This window comes from Mirounga angustirostris, unplaced genomic scaffold, assembly GCF_029215605.1.
Source record: "Mirounga angustirostris isolate CCGP_5_RB_7025 unplaced genomic scaffold, mMirAng1.0.hap1 SCAF_5, whole genome shotgun sequence".
Classification (NCBI taxonomy): domain Eukaryota; kingdom Metazoa; phylum Chordata; class Mammalia; order Carnivora; family Phocidae; genus Mirounga; species Mirounga angustirostris.
Window position 1 is genome coordinate 53000400 of NW_026991713.1, and position 16281 is coordinate 53016680.

The 16281-nt window shown below is 33.0% G+C and overlaps 1 protein-coding gene across 8 annotated transcripts in view; it reads right to left on the reverse strand.

Annotated features, from left to right (window-relative positions):
- The window catches only part of USP15 (ubiquitin specific peptidase 15), a 127975-nt gene that overhangs the window by 75262 nt on the left and 36432 nt on the right, over positions 1-16281 (reverse strand). For 7 of the 8 annotated variants that reach the window (XR_010411483.1, XR_010411484.1, XM_045873066.3 and 4 more), the window contains 3 exons: positions 11819-11945; positions 5065-5210; positions 6-67 (listed from right to left, as the gene is read on the reverse strand). Coding sequence is in view for 6 of the 8 variants with exons in the window: in XM_045873066.3 (XP_045729022.2) it covers positions 6-67; positions 5065-5210; positions 11819-11945 (335 nt within the window). In the remaining 2 variants the exon portion in view is untranslated. Of the gene's footprint in view, positions 1-5; positions 68-5064; positions 5211-11818; positions 11946-12612; positions 12940-16281 lie in introns of those variants that run through there. The other variant, XM_045873067.3, reaches the window with a different exon arrangement.

The window sequence follows — 16281 nt, forward strand, 5'->3', positions numbered from 1 at the left end:
CTTACTTAGGAGCAGAAGGACCCCTTGGCCATGTTCCATCTTCATTTTTCTGTTCTATCACTAACACCTGTAAATATGACACAATAGAAGAGTGTTTTTCCTTAAAAAGTTGAAGTTAAAATAGCTTTAGAAGATTAGCTGGATACACTAAGAAGCTAGAGTAAATCTGGAATTATTTAAAGGACAGAGTAGACTAGGTGAAGAGGTATTTGCATTTTGATGCCAAACCTGGGCAATATAAATAGAATATAAATTCCTTGAGTTTAGGGAATATGTTTTCTACTTCTTTTCTATTTGCAGGCTGTAACATAGTACTATGCAAAAAACCCCAGATGTTCAATAAATGGTCACAGTTGTTAAAAATACTGATGTATAATCTTGGCTATTATTACGCAAATCCTGAAAAACAGTGACACAGATAATTCCAAATTACAGATTATACATAATTTATTTGGGGCTTTAAAATTTGCCTTTATTTACATTATTACTATGTAAATTATAGAATCTTTTAATGTATAAATGATAGAGCCACATTTGTGAGAATCAGATTCAAGTTCCTTACTGCAGCATGGTTAAGGCAGAAAGCAACTCTAATAAATGTAAAGTACAGGGCAAGGCAGAGCTATGCTTTATTCTAAAATATAACAGAATCCTTCCTCTTATCTTCTTGTTTAAAAAAGGCTTTTTTCCAGTTTTTGCTATGTGTGAGTCTGTGCAAAGAAACTAAGCAAAAATAACTAAATAAGCAAAAGAAATTATGTGATAATGTCAATAAGAAGTTAATAACCAAATTTCCATGGGAGAAGTATAACATAAGAACATGCCTTGAAATAAATTCAAGGCATTACAAATTTGAATACATTCTAGATATTCACTTTCAACTCTTAAAGTTTCAATTTTGTAACCTACTCGACATACTCTTGGTAAAATACTTTTGTGGACTGAATGTTTCAGGCCATTTATAAGTTGGCATTTGGATCCTAACCATGTAAAATATAAGACTGTTTCAGAATACATACAACAAATGATAAAGATCTGATCAACAGAAAAATTCATGGAACCAGCTTGTTCAAAGAGTACACTAATTAAAATATTAAAGTTATCAGAAAGGGAGACAAACCATAAGAGACTCTCAATCTAGGGACACAAACTGAGGATTGCTGGAGGGAAGGTGGGTGGAGGGATGGGGTAAGTGGGTGATGGACATTGGGGAGGGTGTGTGTTGTAATGAGCACTGGGTATTACATAGGACTAATGAATCACAGACCTGTACCCCTGAAACGAATAATACATTATTTGTTAATTAACTGAATTTAAATAAAAAAGGAAAAACAAATTACTATTTCCTATATTCAAAGAACATGTATGAAGTATACATAGCATATAAAGAATAAGAACACTGTGTATTTACTACCCTAATCCCTCCCTAATCATATTCCTCATCCCTATCACAATTAATCATTCTCCTCAATTTTCTGATATCATTCTGATATAATCATATATTTATGTATTTTTGTAAAATTGAATTTAGTAAGTGATTTTTAACTGAAGAGTTTTCCATTACTGCAACTTATTAAGATACCTAGATATGAACTACATATATATAGAGAGAAAACATGCCTTGAAGTACATTTAAAGCATTACAAATTTGTGTGTGTGTATATACATACTTCATACTATGCATATATATGTGCATATATATAAACTTCATAGTCATTTGGAAGACAAATCAGTTACAAAATGAAAGACTTTAGTTACAAAGAATTTCAAAGTTATGCATTTAGTATCATTGTTTGTAGTGTGCTTTTTAATAGAAGGTCCTAAAACTGAAAAATCAAATAAATAAATAAAGTTGAACCATAACAATTTAATTCCTAATAGTATATATGTTAAAATTTCATGTTTTTACAATCACAGATATTAATATTGAAGGCCATCAGAAATGTTAATATTCACTCCTTTACTCAAATATTTTATTTTATTTATTTATTTTTTAAGATTTTTATTCATTTATTTGACAGAGAGAGAGACAGCAAGAGAGGGAACACAAGGCAAGGGGAGTGGGAGAGGGAGAAGCAGGCTCCCCTCTGAGCAGGGAGCCCGATGTGGGGCTCGATCCCAGGACCTTGAGATCATAACCTGAGCTGAAGGCAGTCGCTTAACCAACTGAGCCACCCAGGCGCCCAATATTTTATTTTCTGAATGAAGTTTTACTCATGGTTAAAACTTCCAAGATGAGAATTTTCTTAGAAAGTTTTCAAAATTAAATTAAATGTGTGTGTGTGTGCACACACACACTTAAGGGAAGAGAAAGAGATAAAGACCACCATTTTGGGAGGGAAACTCTTCAATAATGTATCTTTGTTTTATTTTCTGATGTTTCATTTTACTTTAATTTCAGTAAAAATTTTAAAAAGTCTAGGACAGGGGCACCTGGGTAGCTCAGTTGGTTAAGAGTCTGACTTTTGACTGAGGCTCAAGTCATGATCTCAGGGTTGTGAGACTGAGCCTTGAGATGGGCTTTGCACTCAGTGTGGAGTCTGCTGGAGATTTTCTTTCTCTCCCTCTGCCCCTCCCCCTGCTCGCTCTTGCTCTCTCTCTAAAATAAGTAAATAGATCTTAAAAAAAAAAGTTCAGGATAATGTTTAGTTCATTTATCATCAGTCAGAAAATAACTTGCAAAATCTGGAAAATTTAAAGCATGTTCTTTGAAACATTCTTATTTTGAAAGATCAAATGTTAGTAAGGATATTTAACCTTCTTCTTATTAAAATAATATACTGTCACCTGTAATCTGATAAATGCATTCCTATCAAGAACATCAAATTACTTAAATTCTCTAAGCCTCAGTTTTCTAATGCACATGATGGATAGAATAAAAACCATTTCATAGGCTCAATCACTGAAAAGTTTTAAAGAAATGATTCTATGTATTCCAAACTGTACTCCTGGAACTATCTCAAGACCTACAGATGGTAACTAAGGAGTGAAAGAGGGAACTGGCTGGCTAAGGAGCGGGGTGTTACCTAACCATGAGAGTTCCGAGTTCCTTACTCCAGCTTTAATCAGGTTAGCTCAAATTTTGATTATAATACATAGTACTTTTTGCAAGATTTCATTTAAGACTATAATAGCTAAAATAAGTCTGAAAATCACTGTTTTTATTTTTTTTAAAGATTTTATTTATTTATCAGAGAGAGAGAGAGAGCACAAGCAGGGGAACAGCAGCAGAGAGAGAAGCAGGCTCCCCGCCGAGCAAGAAGCCTGATGCGGAACTTGATCCCAGGAGCCTGGGATCATGACCTGAGCCGAAGGCAGCCACTTAACCGACTGAGCCACCCAGGTGTCCCATGAAAATCACTGTTTTTATAGCCTATTACGATACATGACATATGGCAGACATTTACTAAAAATTAATTTCCTCAGTTGTTCTGGGTTTTTTTCACAACTTGTATCATAATACTGATGTCAATAATAATTTTTTTAAAGATTTTATGTATTTGAGAGAGAGAGAGAGAGAATGAGAGAGAAAGAGACAGGGGAAGGGGCAGAGGAAGAAGGACAAGCAGATTCCCCACTGAGCAGGTAGCCAGATGCAGGGCTCGATACCGGACCCTGAGATCATGACCTGGGCTGAAGTCAGATGCTTAACTAACTGGGCCACCCAGGTGCTCCTGTCAATAACTACTTTTAATAAAACAGAACAAAATAAAAATCTCCATATATCAGAGGACCAGGCTGTGTTAGATACTAAAAATAAAAACAAAAATAAATAGACACGAAGTCCTAAAACAAGGAACTCAAAGTCTAGTGGAAAAGCTCAACGTATAAATAAAGTACATAATGAATGTCACAAAAGACATATACATAAATCATTATGAAGTTAAGGGAGTAATTTTTTCCCCAAAGTAGAAAACTCCTTATGCCTCAAATACATATTGAGAAAAACAGATCAGGAAAGGCTGAAGAGATGAGGTGACATTTGAGGCTGGAATCTGAAGAATGAAGAATGAACAATCTGATCTGATTAGACTACATGATAGAATGGAGTGGTTAATTTGAATATTTTGATGTTTAAAAGGACTTTTTGCTGGAAGGATGCAGGCACTGGGAAGAAGGGTACAACAGGCAGATGGAATAACACAGATGAAAGCACAGGAGTTGGGAATAGCATAGTATGCTTAGGGAACTATAAGCAGTTCAGTTTGGTATTGTATGAATCATTGTATAAATCATGAGGCAAGGATAATCTAAAGATGCTGGAAGACTAGCCACAAGGTCAAACCTTGACTTACATGCTGTGTTAAGGTGCCTGGACTTTATTCTACAATTGTTAGGGAACCCAGGAAAGGTTTACAATAAAGAAACATCGAGGTTTACATTTTAGAAAGAGTGTTCTAACAGAAATATGGAAGACTGAGAATGGACATACAAAAGACTAGACACAGAGGGACCTGTTAAGACACTACTGAAAGACAGGGCTGAGAATGGAATAGATTAATTCAAGAAATATTTAGAGGGTAGAATCAGTAGGACTTGCTGAGTATGTCTAAATGTCTTCATTTCTTAACACATTCATTTCTTTGGATTATATTATAAAGAAAGACCAAATTGGAGGTTGATACCTTACCAGGGCCTGGCAAAGTACAGTTCACTTAGCTCACTGACTGCTTTTGTAAATGAAGCCTGTTGTTTACATATCGTCCATGACTTTTGTGTTACTACAGTGGAAGAGTTGTAGTTGTAACAGAGACCATACAGGCTACAGAACCAAAAATATTTACTATTTGATTCCTTATAGAAAGTTTGCAGACCCATATTATTATATCAGCTGTTTTATTGATGGAAAATAATTTCTTTTTAAAAAGTAGGTTATTCTCAAGCTCAAGGAGGGAAGTAAAATTTACTGCTAGTGATCAACAGGCATAGGGAAGAGATGAGTTAGAAAGACGAAGCCAGAGACAGTAGAACCCATTATAGATTGTCAAGATATTAATAAAGTTTGTGACTCCAAAAAGCTTCATGTATAGTATGCTTAAAATAAACAGTACTGCTAAACAATACCTGTCCTTGGTATAAACCAGCATCCTGAATGGTGCTGTCTGGTTTATTCAGTGGTTCAAATGTATTACTCATGTATTTGTTCCACAATCTGGTCTCCTTTTCATCTGGAATACTGAAGATTTTTCTTATTTCCTTTTCAATTGTATCTAGATTTAAGGAGGAAAGATATATAAACATAATAAATATTTTAAAATATACCACACATAGCTAAGTGCTCACTAGCATAAAAATCCTAAATTTAAAATACTGATATAATAGCAAGAATAGATGAACAAATATGTAGGACATATATAAAGAACAATAAAGACAACCCAGTGTGCTTTTTAGGAACAAAATGGTAATTATAACTCTGACAGATAATTACTTGGGGAAACTAAGATCTCTCAAGGGAGAAGAGTTCAATCACATAACACCACAGTATAATTTATATTATACAGGATGACCTTTAACTATTTACACACTATAAATTCAATATATCTTCTGATGATATGTTTATGATTTAGAAAAAGTATGAGTCAGAGATGCTGTAGATAGAAAATATTTTTAACTGTAATACAACCAATTTTAGGTTATTTACAGTTTGAATAGTTAACTAAAATTAAATAGAATATATGGACACAAAGGAAAGTGCCTTCTTTGAAGGGATATATGTATTGGTAAAAATTTGTTTTCACAGTAAAACTATATATTTTCCTTATTTCTAAATCATTTATGTGAGTGGAAAAGCCTTTTTTAAACTGGAGCAGCTTAACTTGCTATAAAATAAGACACAGGAGTACCCACATATTGGAGAATAGAGATGTAATTAAGTTTCAGTGCCACAAAGTTAAATGAATCTTTAAAACATGAAAAAGAGATATTAGAAAATATTATTAAATCTGCTGAATTCTGGTTAATAACTTGCCTGCCTATCTTAGACTCAAGAAAACAGTAAAACACCTAATGACATATGAAGAATTATAAAATACATTTTAGAATACCTGGTTAGTTTTGGAAAGAAACATTAAAATACTAAACCTAATAATACATGTTCTCTGAAGAAATCCTACATCATGAAATCCTACATCATTAAATTTAGTCTAATAATACTGTTTATGCCCTATTTAGCAGCTGAAGTTCTTTAATAGTCATAGTCAATGAGATTTTCATTAAGGTATTAAATAAATAGGAAATCTTAAGGTGGATCTGAAAACTTAAGAGCAAATTAGCCAGAATATTTAAATAATTACATAAAATATACTAACAGTACTGCTTTCTATTTTGGTGGATTTTTTTTGTTCTTTTTATTGAAGTGTAAATGCACAGGTCATTAGTATATAATGATAAATTTCCAAAGTGGACACACCCACATAACCAGCACACAGATCAAGATACAGAACATTATGTAGGAAGGAGGCTAGAGGAAGAAGCTGAGGAAGGGAGGTCATTTTAGTCTTTCTAATAAAAATGAGTACTTTTTTCCTGATTGCATAAATAATTCTTGCTCATTGCAAAAATTTAGAAAATATAAATAAAATGTCTATAGAGAGAGCCACTGTTAATATTTGTTTATTTCTTCTTTCAGACACTTATCTATTAATATACACAGATATTTACATATGTAATACAATACATACAGACATGGGAATTTCCTCTTCATTGAGTTTTGTAAACCACTCACACATTGGGGAAGAATATTACAGGGAGAAGAAAGGAGTGCAAAAGGCCCTGAGGTGGGAATGTATCTGGCCTGTTTTAGAACAGCATGGTGTACCAATGTGGCTGAAGTGAAATGAGCAAGGTAGAAATGAGACCTTTATATAGACTCTTGTGAGCTATGAAAGTATTGCTTTATCTGAGTAATAAGAGAAGCAACTGAGTTTTGAGAAGTGGAGAGAAGTGGAATGATTTAACTCACATTTTTGCTGCTAGTGGAAAACTGCAGGATGTTAAGGGTAGGAGACTAGGCTTCTGCAGCGATCAAAACTAAGGGAGAAGCAATGTTAAGTGGTTAGACTGAGAACAGATTTTGAAGAACTGCTTAGAAGATATGCTGCTAGATTACACGCAGGGTGAGAAAAAGAGAATCTGAATGATACCAAGGTTTTTAGCCTGAGCAATTGAAAGAATACAAGTGGTGATCACTCAGATGGGGAAGAATGACAGGCAGCAGGTTTCTGGAGGAGGAAGGACAGACTTTAGTTTCATACATGTTATATCTTGAGATTCCTATCAGACAGAAGTGAAGCTATGGAATGACTGAAACTGGAATTAAGGGAGAATTCTGGGCAGGAGATATAAATTCATTCAAAAGATATCAATATGCAGAAAGCAAAAAGCTAGGGCACCGAAGGAAATCACCAAAGAAAAGAGGAAATTAAAGGACTACGCATGGCAACACCTTGATGTTTTGAGATCAGGAATATGAAGAGGATGTTTTCAGATTTTCTGAGAAGATGCAGGCAGTGAAAACTTGTGCCATGGAAGCCAGAAATTAAAGGACTACGCATGGCAACACCCTGATGTTTTGAGATCAGGAATATGAAGAGGATGTTTTCAGATTTTCTGAGAAGATGCAGGCAGTGAAAACTTGTGCCATGGAAGCCACGTAAATAGAAGTTATTTCTAGATGGAAAAGTGAGTATGTTAATTTTTGCTGGCAGGTTAAGAAAATGGAAGACTGAAATTACCATTAGATTTATCAATGTGGAAGTAATTAGAAACCATCATAGAAGCAGTGCCAAGGAAGTGGCAGGTTTGGATGTCTGATGTAGCAGGGTCAAGCGAGAATGCGAGCAGAGTAAATGGTAGCCAGAAAGCAGGATGTTTAAATTGAGATCTGCCAGGTGCAGTTATAGATAATGACAGGCTAGGGTATAGCTAGGGAATTGATGCCTGAAGTTGGATACAGATTAAGATCACTTGAGTTGAGAATCTCAAAGTATTGAGAGTGTGTGTAGATTTTTCCATATATGAATCTGATTCCATTAGGCAGTTAATGAAAAGCTTACAGAGTTAGAAAAATATTATTCATATAATAAAATTAAATTGTTGTGACAAAATTTCTAGTAAGAATATTTAATAAGTTAAGCAATTCTATTAATAAATTTTACATAAAGTATTTTTCAATAAGTTTTACAACAAAATTATTATTATTATTATTATTTTTTTTTTTTAAAGATTTTATTTATTTATTTGAGAGAGAGAGAATGAGAGAGAGCACATGAGAGGGGGGAGGGTCAGAGGGAGAGGCAGACTCCCCGCCGAGCAGGGAGCCCGATGCGGGACTCGATCCCGGGACTCCAGGATCATGACCTGAGCCGAAGGCAGTCGCTCAACCAACTGAGCCACCCAGGCGCCCCAACAAAAATTATTTTTTTAGTGTATCCTTAAAGAAAAAATAAAAAAACAAATTTTATATTTCTAATTGGAAGATGTTCTATACCCAAGTATGTCAATTTAAGGAGAGAAATAAGATATTTTGGCTCTGAATGAAGTTAATTATTTAGATCCTGCCTATGGCAACTATAAAGTCAGTGTAGGTAGTATTAGCTGAAAATGAGACATTTTATTAACTTGGCAAAACAGAAAACAGGTACTTCTACTTCTTAATTCTATTTATACAACATATAGCTATGTTTTATGTATGTATTTGGATCATTTTTAATTAAGATGAGACCACAAGGGAAAAATATACATCCCATATCTCCTATTATCCCAATATTTTATTATTTCAACAGTCACTTCCTTTAGAAAAACAAAATCAGCCCAATTAACTTTTGCACAGATTGTATAAGGCGGCAACTAAGAGATGAGACTGTGTGTTCAAATACGGACTCTTTCACTTGGAACAAGGGTGAACCTAAGTAGTTATTTAACCTTCCTAAGTCTCGACTTCATCCCCTAACCAAAGAGGATACAGTATTGTTGAGGTTTAAATAAGAAGCTTCCTAAGAAGTGCCAAAAACATAGTAAGTATTCCACAATGGCTAACTACTATGATAACTATAATCATGAAGTCTCTAAAATTCTCAGTTTAATTTTAGCAAAAACTTTTGTTTAGAAAGCAAACTTGCTCTAATATAGTCAGACTCTTAAAAACTAAGACCTACAGTAAGAAATTGTGACCCAATATACACATATGTGTTGCCATTTTCTATTCTGATATTTTTCATTCCATTCTTTTACTCCCAAAATATGTAATGACCACCCATAGTCTTGACAAACATTGCTCTAATCTAAAGTAAGAAACTTTAGGCTATATAAAAATTCAGTTCATTTACAATTTTAAGGCATATATACAATGTATGTAGCTTTTTAAAGTATTAGTAAATTTAAACTATGCTGATTAAAATCTTTGCAAATTATAAACTTTTTGAAGCAGAGATTCTTTGACAGATTCTTACATAGTACTTAATAGAACTCCATAATGCTCGTACGGAATTCAGAAATTAAACCAGCTGATCTTCATGAGTTAAAAATATTATTCAGTGAACTAATGTTCTAAAATAAGATTTCTGATTGTCTCATATTTATACATAATTTTTCTACAGAAATTAGGTAAGGAGAAAAGGAAATATCTAACTTTTAAAATAACTAGAAAACATTATCTGTATGAAGTATTTTAAGAAGTAGCTTCTCATTTATATTCCAATCAGCTGAACATTTCAGACATTAGTTTTTGATTTAATTTTAACAGACTACCCTTATTGGACAGATGATTCTTATTGTGCATACTTTAATATCATGATTAGTGCAGTTCTATACATACTGAAAACTTTCAGTTTTTAGAATGTAGAAACGTTTTATGTTCCTGAATATGTTCCACAAACCTAGAAATTCTATTAATATAATAAAATGACATTTATATACGGAATTCTTATTATTTTAAGCATTCATTTTAGAAAGATGAGTTTACTAAACAGCATTGCAAACTTATAAATGTTCTAGGTAAATAAAGAGGGGGAAAACAAATTCATACATAATATTCTATTTGGTAAAAACATGAGGATTAATCAAGCACTGGGTACTGAAGAATGATGATGTTATTTCATGAAAAATATAGGTTTGTTAGTATCTTCTGCTGTGAAATGGGTAAGTGGTAAAAGTCAAATATATTTGTGAAAGTCAAAAGTAAATATTTTTAGGGGCGCCTGGGTGGCTCAGTTGGTTAAGCGACTGCCTTCGGCTCAGGTCATGATCCTGGAGTCACGGGATCGAGTCCCGCATCGGGCTCCCTGCTTGGCAGGGAGCCTGCTTCTCCCTCTGACCCTCCCCCCTCTCATGTGCTCTCTGTCTCTCTCATTCTTTCGGTCTCAAATAAATAAATAAAATCTTAAAAAAAAAAAAAAGTAAATATTTTTATTTACTTTTAACCAAAGTATACATAACGAGTGGTTTTAACAAAGCAAGCTATACATAAATTTGCTAATCTTTTTCTTGCTGAGAAGTTCTGCATTAACTGCTATGTCTCCACTGTTTACATTTTCCAACAAGATCAATGTTATTACCACTAATCTTGTTTTCCAATAACTTTACTTGAAAATAAATAACTTTTATAATTTTTATTTTGAGCTGTGATTTATCAAAAAATACTGTAATTCTGTTATTAAATCCATAATCATTTATTTTAAAAACATCTCATTCAACATTTTTTTTTTTAAAGATTTTATTTATTTATTTATTTGTCAGAGAGAGAGAGAGAGAGAGTGAGTATGGGCAGGGGGAGAAAAGAAGGGAGAAGCAGGCTCCCCACCGAGCAGGGAGCCCGATGCGGGATTCGATCCCAGGACCCTGGGATCATGACCTGAGCCAAAGGCAGCCGCTTAACCGACTGAACCACCCAGGCATCCTCATTCAACACGTTCTTGATCTTAAATTAAAATGTGGCTTTTAAATACAAAAAACCCCCACATTTCAATATGCACTTAGATGTGTAGATACATAAATATATAAGTATATGTAGATCTATAAATATACAGTGGGAGTTAGGTACATTTGTATTTGAGACTATAATTTCCTAACCTACTACTCATTGTTAAAAAAGAAAAAAATCAATTTGTCATAAAAATGCTAAGCCTAGGGCGCCTGGGTGGCTCAGTTGGTTAAGCGACTGCCTTCGGCTCAGGTCATGATCCTGGAGTCCCGGGATCGAGTCCCACATCAGGCTCCCTGTTCAGCAGGGAGTCTGCTTCTCCCTCTGACCCTCCTCCCTCCCTCTCATGCTCTCTGTCTCTCATTCTCTCTCTCGCAAATAAATAAAAAATTAAAAAAAAAAAAATGCTAAGCCTACTGCCTTATCTAAGTAGCTACTTAATTTGCATTCAGAGCCCAGAGAATAAACAGGAAAAAGGGAAATAAAAAGTTTGTCATTTTCCATGCTAAGAAGGGGAAACATTATCATGATGATGATGATGGAGGATATCTATATTACATTACATGAAAAGTTTTTATTTAATCAAGTTTTTATTTTTACTTACAGTTCTACTTTATACTCAGGTTACAAACATATGTATTTTTTCAAATGCTCAACAATAATTTGATTTTTTTTAAAAAGTAAAATGGCACAAATAAACTCATCTAATAATGTAAAGTAGATCTAGACATGATAAATAATTCAACTCTAGGCTAAGATATATTGATTGCATCAGCGATGGAAATCTGTAATGTTTAAGTATAAAGCCTTAAAAAGGTTATCATCCTAGTGGCATATAAGAAATAGAATTACAACTAAATTTCTAATAGCAATGGTTCAACAAAGAGGATCTTGCATTACCTATTGTGTCAGCTTTGCTAAATCTTCGAGTTACGACATTGTTCATGTTTCCATTTTCACAGAGCTTCAATTCTGTGAGATATACTTCTACTTTGCAGTGCTTTACAAACATACCCTGTTCAACCACCTAAAAACCAGAACAAATCAGTGTTAGCTATAGCTCAATATATTTCTCTAAAGGCTTTAGAAAAAAACTGCAGCTCTCCAAAAAAAAAAAAAAAAAAAACTATTAAAAACTGTTAATATGAAATAAGAGATACTAAATAGTTGAAAAAGCCAGAAACATATTTGGAATATTTAACAGACTATGAATAATCATATTAAACATTAACAGACAGTTTGGAAAGGCATTCTACTCATCTATGAAGATATTCTGGTATACTATAAATAATTAATTCATTCAGTATTTATAATAAGAAAGTTTACCCCCAATGTAAATACAGTTCTGATTAATGATCTAGACCTACTGCTAGCTTTTAGTACTTGATCCCAAGAAGAAAACCTTTAAAAATGATAAATTTTATAAAACTTCAGTTAGCAACAGCTAACTCTGTATGTTAAATCACTCTATATGTTAAAATAAATCTTTTAAAATAACTCCACAAATTACTGCTGCCAAAATACTCAGCTATGGCCTGTAACTGATATGTTAGTTTTCCATCCTAAGATGACTTTGTTTGACCTTTAAATACACTCTTAGTAATTCTATGCAACGAATGGAAAAAAAAAAAAAAGCTGCTAAACATGCAAGCAACAAAGCAGGAAAAGAGAAAATATGTATATATTAGGGTCACCTTTTAAATAAGTATATTTCCTTTTGATCTTCTAAAGGTTAACTGTAGGATTTCAGTCATGAATACTGCTTCTGAAAATAGTAATCAGCCTGATATGTGATACATTAGACAAATATGGCTACAGGGAAGCTCCAAATAACTGCTGTAACTCACAAGCTTAGCATCAGTTCAGTAAAGGCCTTAGAATTTGTCTTTCACTTGCAGGGAAATTGTTTTAGCTCAAAAAATTCAAATGTAGGTTAGCTAATATTTAATGTTGAATCTAACACTAATTTTTATAATACTTCGTCATTTATATTCTCTTATTTATACTTGCTATATTCACATTTCTAAAACAGGCAACAGCCTGCACCTCTCTCTTAATTAATTTTACAAACTAATATATAAATTGTCTCTTAACTAATGAAACTTGTTTTAAATTTCTTATGCTTATTTATTTTGAGGTTAAGAATGTGGCAAAAGATTCTGTATCATTTAATTTTACAAGATTACATGTAGCTATATTTAAGTAGAAAAACCAGAAATCAAATATTCCTATCAATCAGAAATTTTTGCTCTGGGACTTAATATCTGAGTAAAAATCCTAAAATAATATTAATACTAATCAATAGTAGGTTGCTAAAACTGAGGTGCTGACAGGCCTCATTTTTAGGGGGGAAAAAAAGGAATGATCAACAACAAAGCAAGTAATGGTATAACAAAACAGGATAAAGTAACAAAACAGGATAAAATAACAAAAAAGAAAATCCCTCATTATTATTTATATTGATATATTTTTCTAAATAAGCACAGTTTTAAAAAATGAGGATTAATTTTCATAACACCAATAGATATTTTCCTGGAAAAAAAATCTAATGATTTAACTGTTAGAAAGTCATTATAAACAATGAAAACAAAACACCAAGATTATTTCAAAATCCACTTTATTGGGTTTCAGGATTTTTCTCACCATTTTTTTCTTCTCTCCAACAATATCTTATATTGTTACAACCCCCATCATCAGTACTCTAAATACTATTATGTTCATAAGACATTTTACTACTTCCAAAAGCAGTGTATTAAAAAGCTGGGTTTTTTTTAAAGAAAATATGAGTTTGTCCTCCCCAACTATTTTTATTTGAAAGAACCATACTATATGAATAATTAAAGCTTGAATACAGTAGCTCCACAGCAGAGAAAAGTAATTAGCATTTTTATGTATTAGTGTTATTATGGTTGTATGTAGGTTATTTATTTATATAACATCTTCTCTATATTTGTTTATATTAAGTCTACTACTTCATTAAAAATGCACTAAAAATAACCATTTAAAATAATGAAGACTGTGTAACAGGAAGAAACAGGCTTATAAAAAACAAGGTACAAAGTTATACTTACCTAATTATTATGACCATTAAAATACACATTTGAAATAAGACTGGATAGAGGGGAGGGGGGTGGGGGGATGGGTTAGCCTGGTGATGGGTATTAAAGAGGGCACATACTGCATGGAGCACTGGGTGTTATATGCAAACAATGAATCATGGAACACTACATCAAGAACTAATGATGTAATGTATGGTGATTAACATAAAATTAAAAAAAAGACTGGAACATGAATATTCAGAAATAATAGTTATGTTTCAGAAGTACAGGTGACCGCCAAAATATTTTTTCTAAGTGAACTATAACAAAGAGCAAGTATAAGATGAAATCTGGCTTCCTGTCCAAAATTTAAAACTTATGGCTAAATAAAAATAGTTCCATTAATTGACGGCCACAATGAAGGTAAAATCTCTTTACAAATTAGTGCAGGAAATACAAATTTATATTGAATTAAAATAAATATAATTTGTTCATTTTGCTGCAAATATTAGACAGCATTTTGTAGAAAGTCATGAAATATATTGATAAACCTAATGTACTCTTTAAATTGGCATATGAAAGTTTCACAGAAACTTTACTTAATTCCAAGTGCTTACTTCTTCCCCTTTGGAAACAGAAAGTTACTTCTAAAGAAATCCGGTACTCAAACAATTTGATGACATGGTCTAATCAGACACATTTACTATTTTCGAGGAGGTAGCTACATTTGTTTTTGTAGCACTTACTGAGTACTATACTTACTAGTGGTAAAAAATAGACAAGTAGAGAAGTATAACTCAACTATGAAATCATAGGTGTTAATACATAACAAATTCTACATATAATATTCTATCCACAAATATTTCAGGATATATTTCTTCAAAAACAAGGACTCAAGAACCTTAACACCACATCACACCTAACAAAAATAAAACTAATCCCTTAATAGCAAATATCCAGCCAATATTCAAATTGTCCCCATCTCATTTTTATTGAATCAGGATCCAAATAAAGCCCATGCACTGTAATTGACTGATAAATCTCTAAAATGTCATTTAACTGAAAAGTTCACCATCTTTTTATTCTCGTAATTTTTAGTAAGACTACTTCATACGTAGTGAGATATTCTAAATAAGGTGCAAATAATATCTAGTTGCCCTTCTTTTTGTGATGTTGGTAGGCATTAATTAACCAGGGCCAAGATCAGGGATGGGCCAACTATGACCCACAGGCTACATTCAACTCGCCATCTATTTTTGTAGATAACATTTTACTAGAACATAGTCATGTCCATTCATTTATATATCATTTATGGCTGCACCCAAAACAGCAGAGACGAATACTTTCCACAGAGACTACCCTGGCTCATAAATATTTACTATCTGGCCCTTCACAGAAAAAGTTTGGTGACCCCCCCTCCAAACCCCCTGGGCATTATTTTATTTTGATCAGTCTTGCCAGGACCCGTGTTTTATTTTACTGGTCTAACTTCACTGTTTTTTGAGTCAACTTTGTTCATTTAATGTAGGTTTTTTCTATTTTATTAATGTCTATTTTTTTTGTTTTTAATTTTATTATATTATGTTACTCACCATACATCATTAGTTTTTGATGTAGTGATCCACGATCCATTGTTTTCGTATAACACCCAGTGCTCCATGCAGTACGTGCCCTCCTTTTTTAGTATATGTGCTGCCGAAGCGAGCACAAGTACGTGCCCTCCTTAATACCCATCACCAGGCTAACCAATCCCCCCTCCCCCCTAAAACCCTCTTTGTTTCTCAATTGTCTATTTTTTTATTATTATTTCTTGATTAGGCTTAATTTCCTTTTCTTCTCTTAACTTGCTGAGACAATACATTTTGACTTTCTTCTTTTCTAATATACACATTTAAGCTATCACATTCCTTGTAAGAATGGCTTTAGTCACTTTTATATCGTATTGTTATCATTGTTTAAAACGTTTAATTTTATTTTGTATTTCTTCTTTGACCTAAGGATTACTTTAGAAGTATATTATTCCATTTCTAGATAGCTAGGAGACAATCTTGTTACCTTGTTGTTACTGACTTCTAAATTCCACTGGGGACAGAAAATACACTGAATAATTTCTATCATTAGAAATATAGTGGAATTTGCTTGATGGCCCAGCAAATGGTCAATTTTGGTAAAAATTCCACTTAAGAAGAATTTGTATTCTGCATTTACTAAGTGCAATGTATGTCAATTAGGTCATGCTGCTTAATCATGTTGTTCAAATCTGCTTCCAAGCTCAATCATGTGGTTGTTGGCAGTCCTCAGATCCTCTCCAGCTGTTGGCAGAGA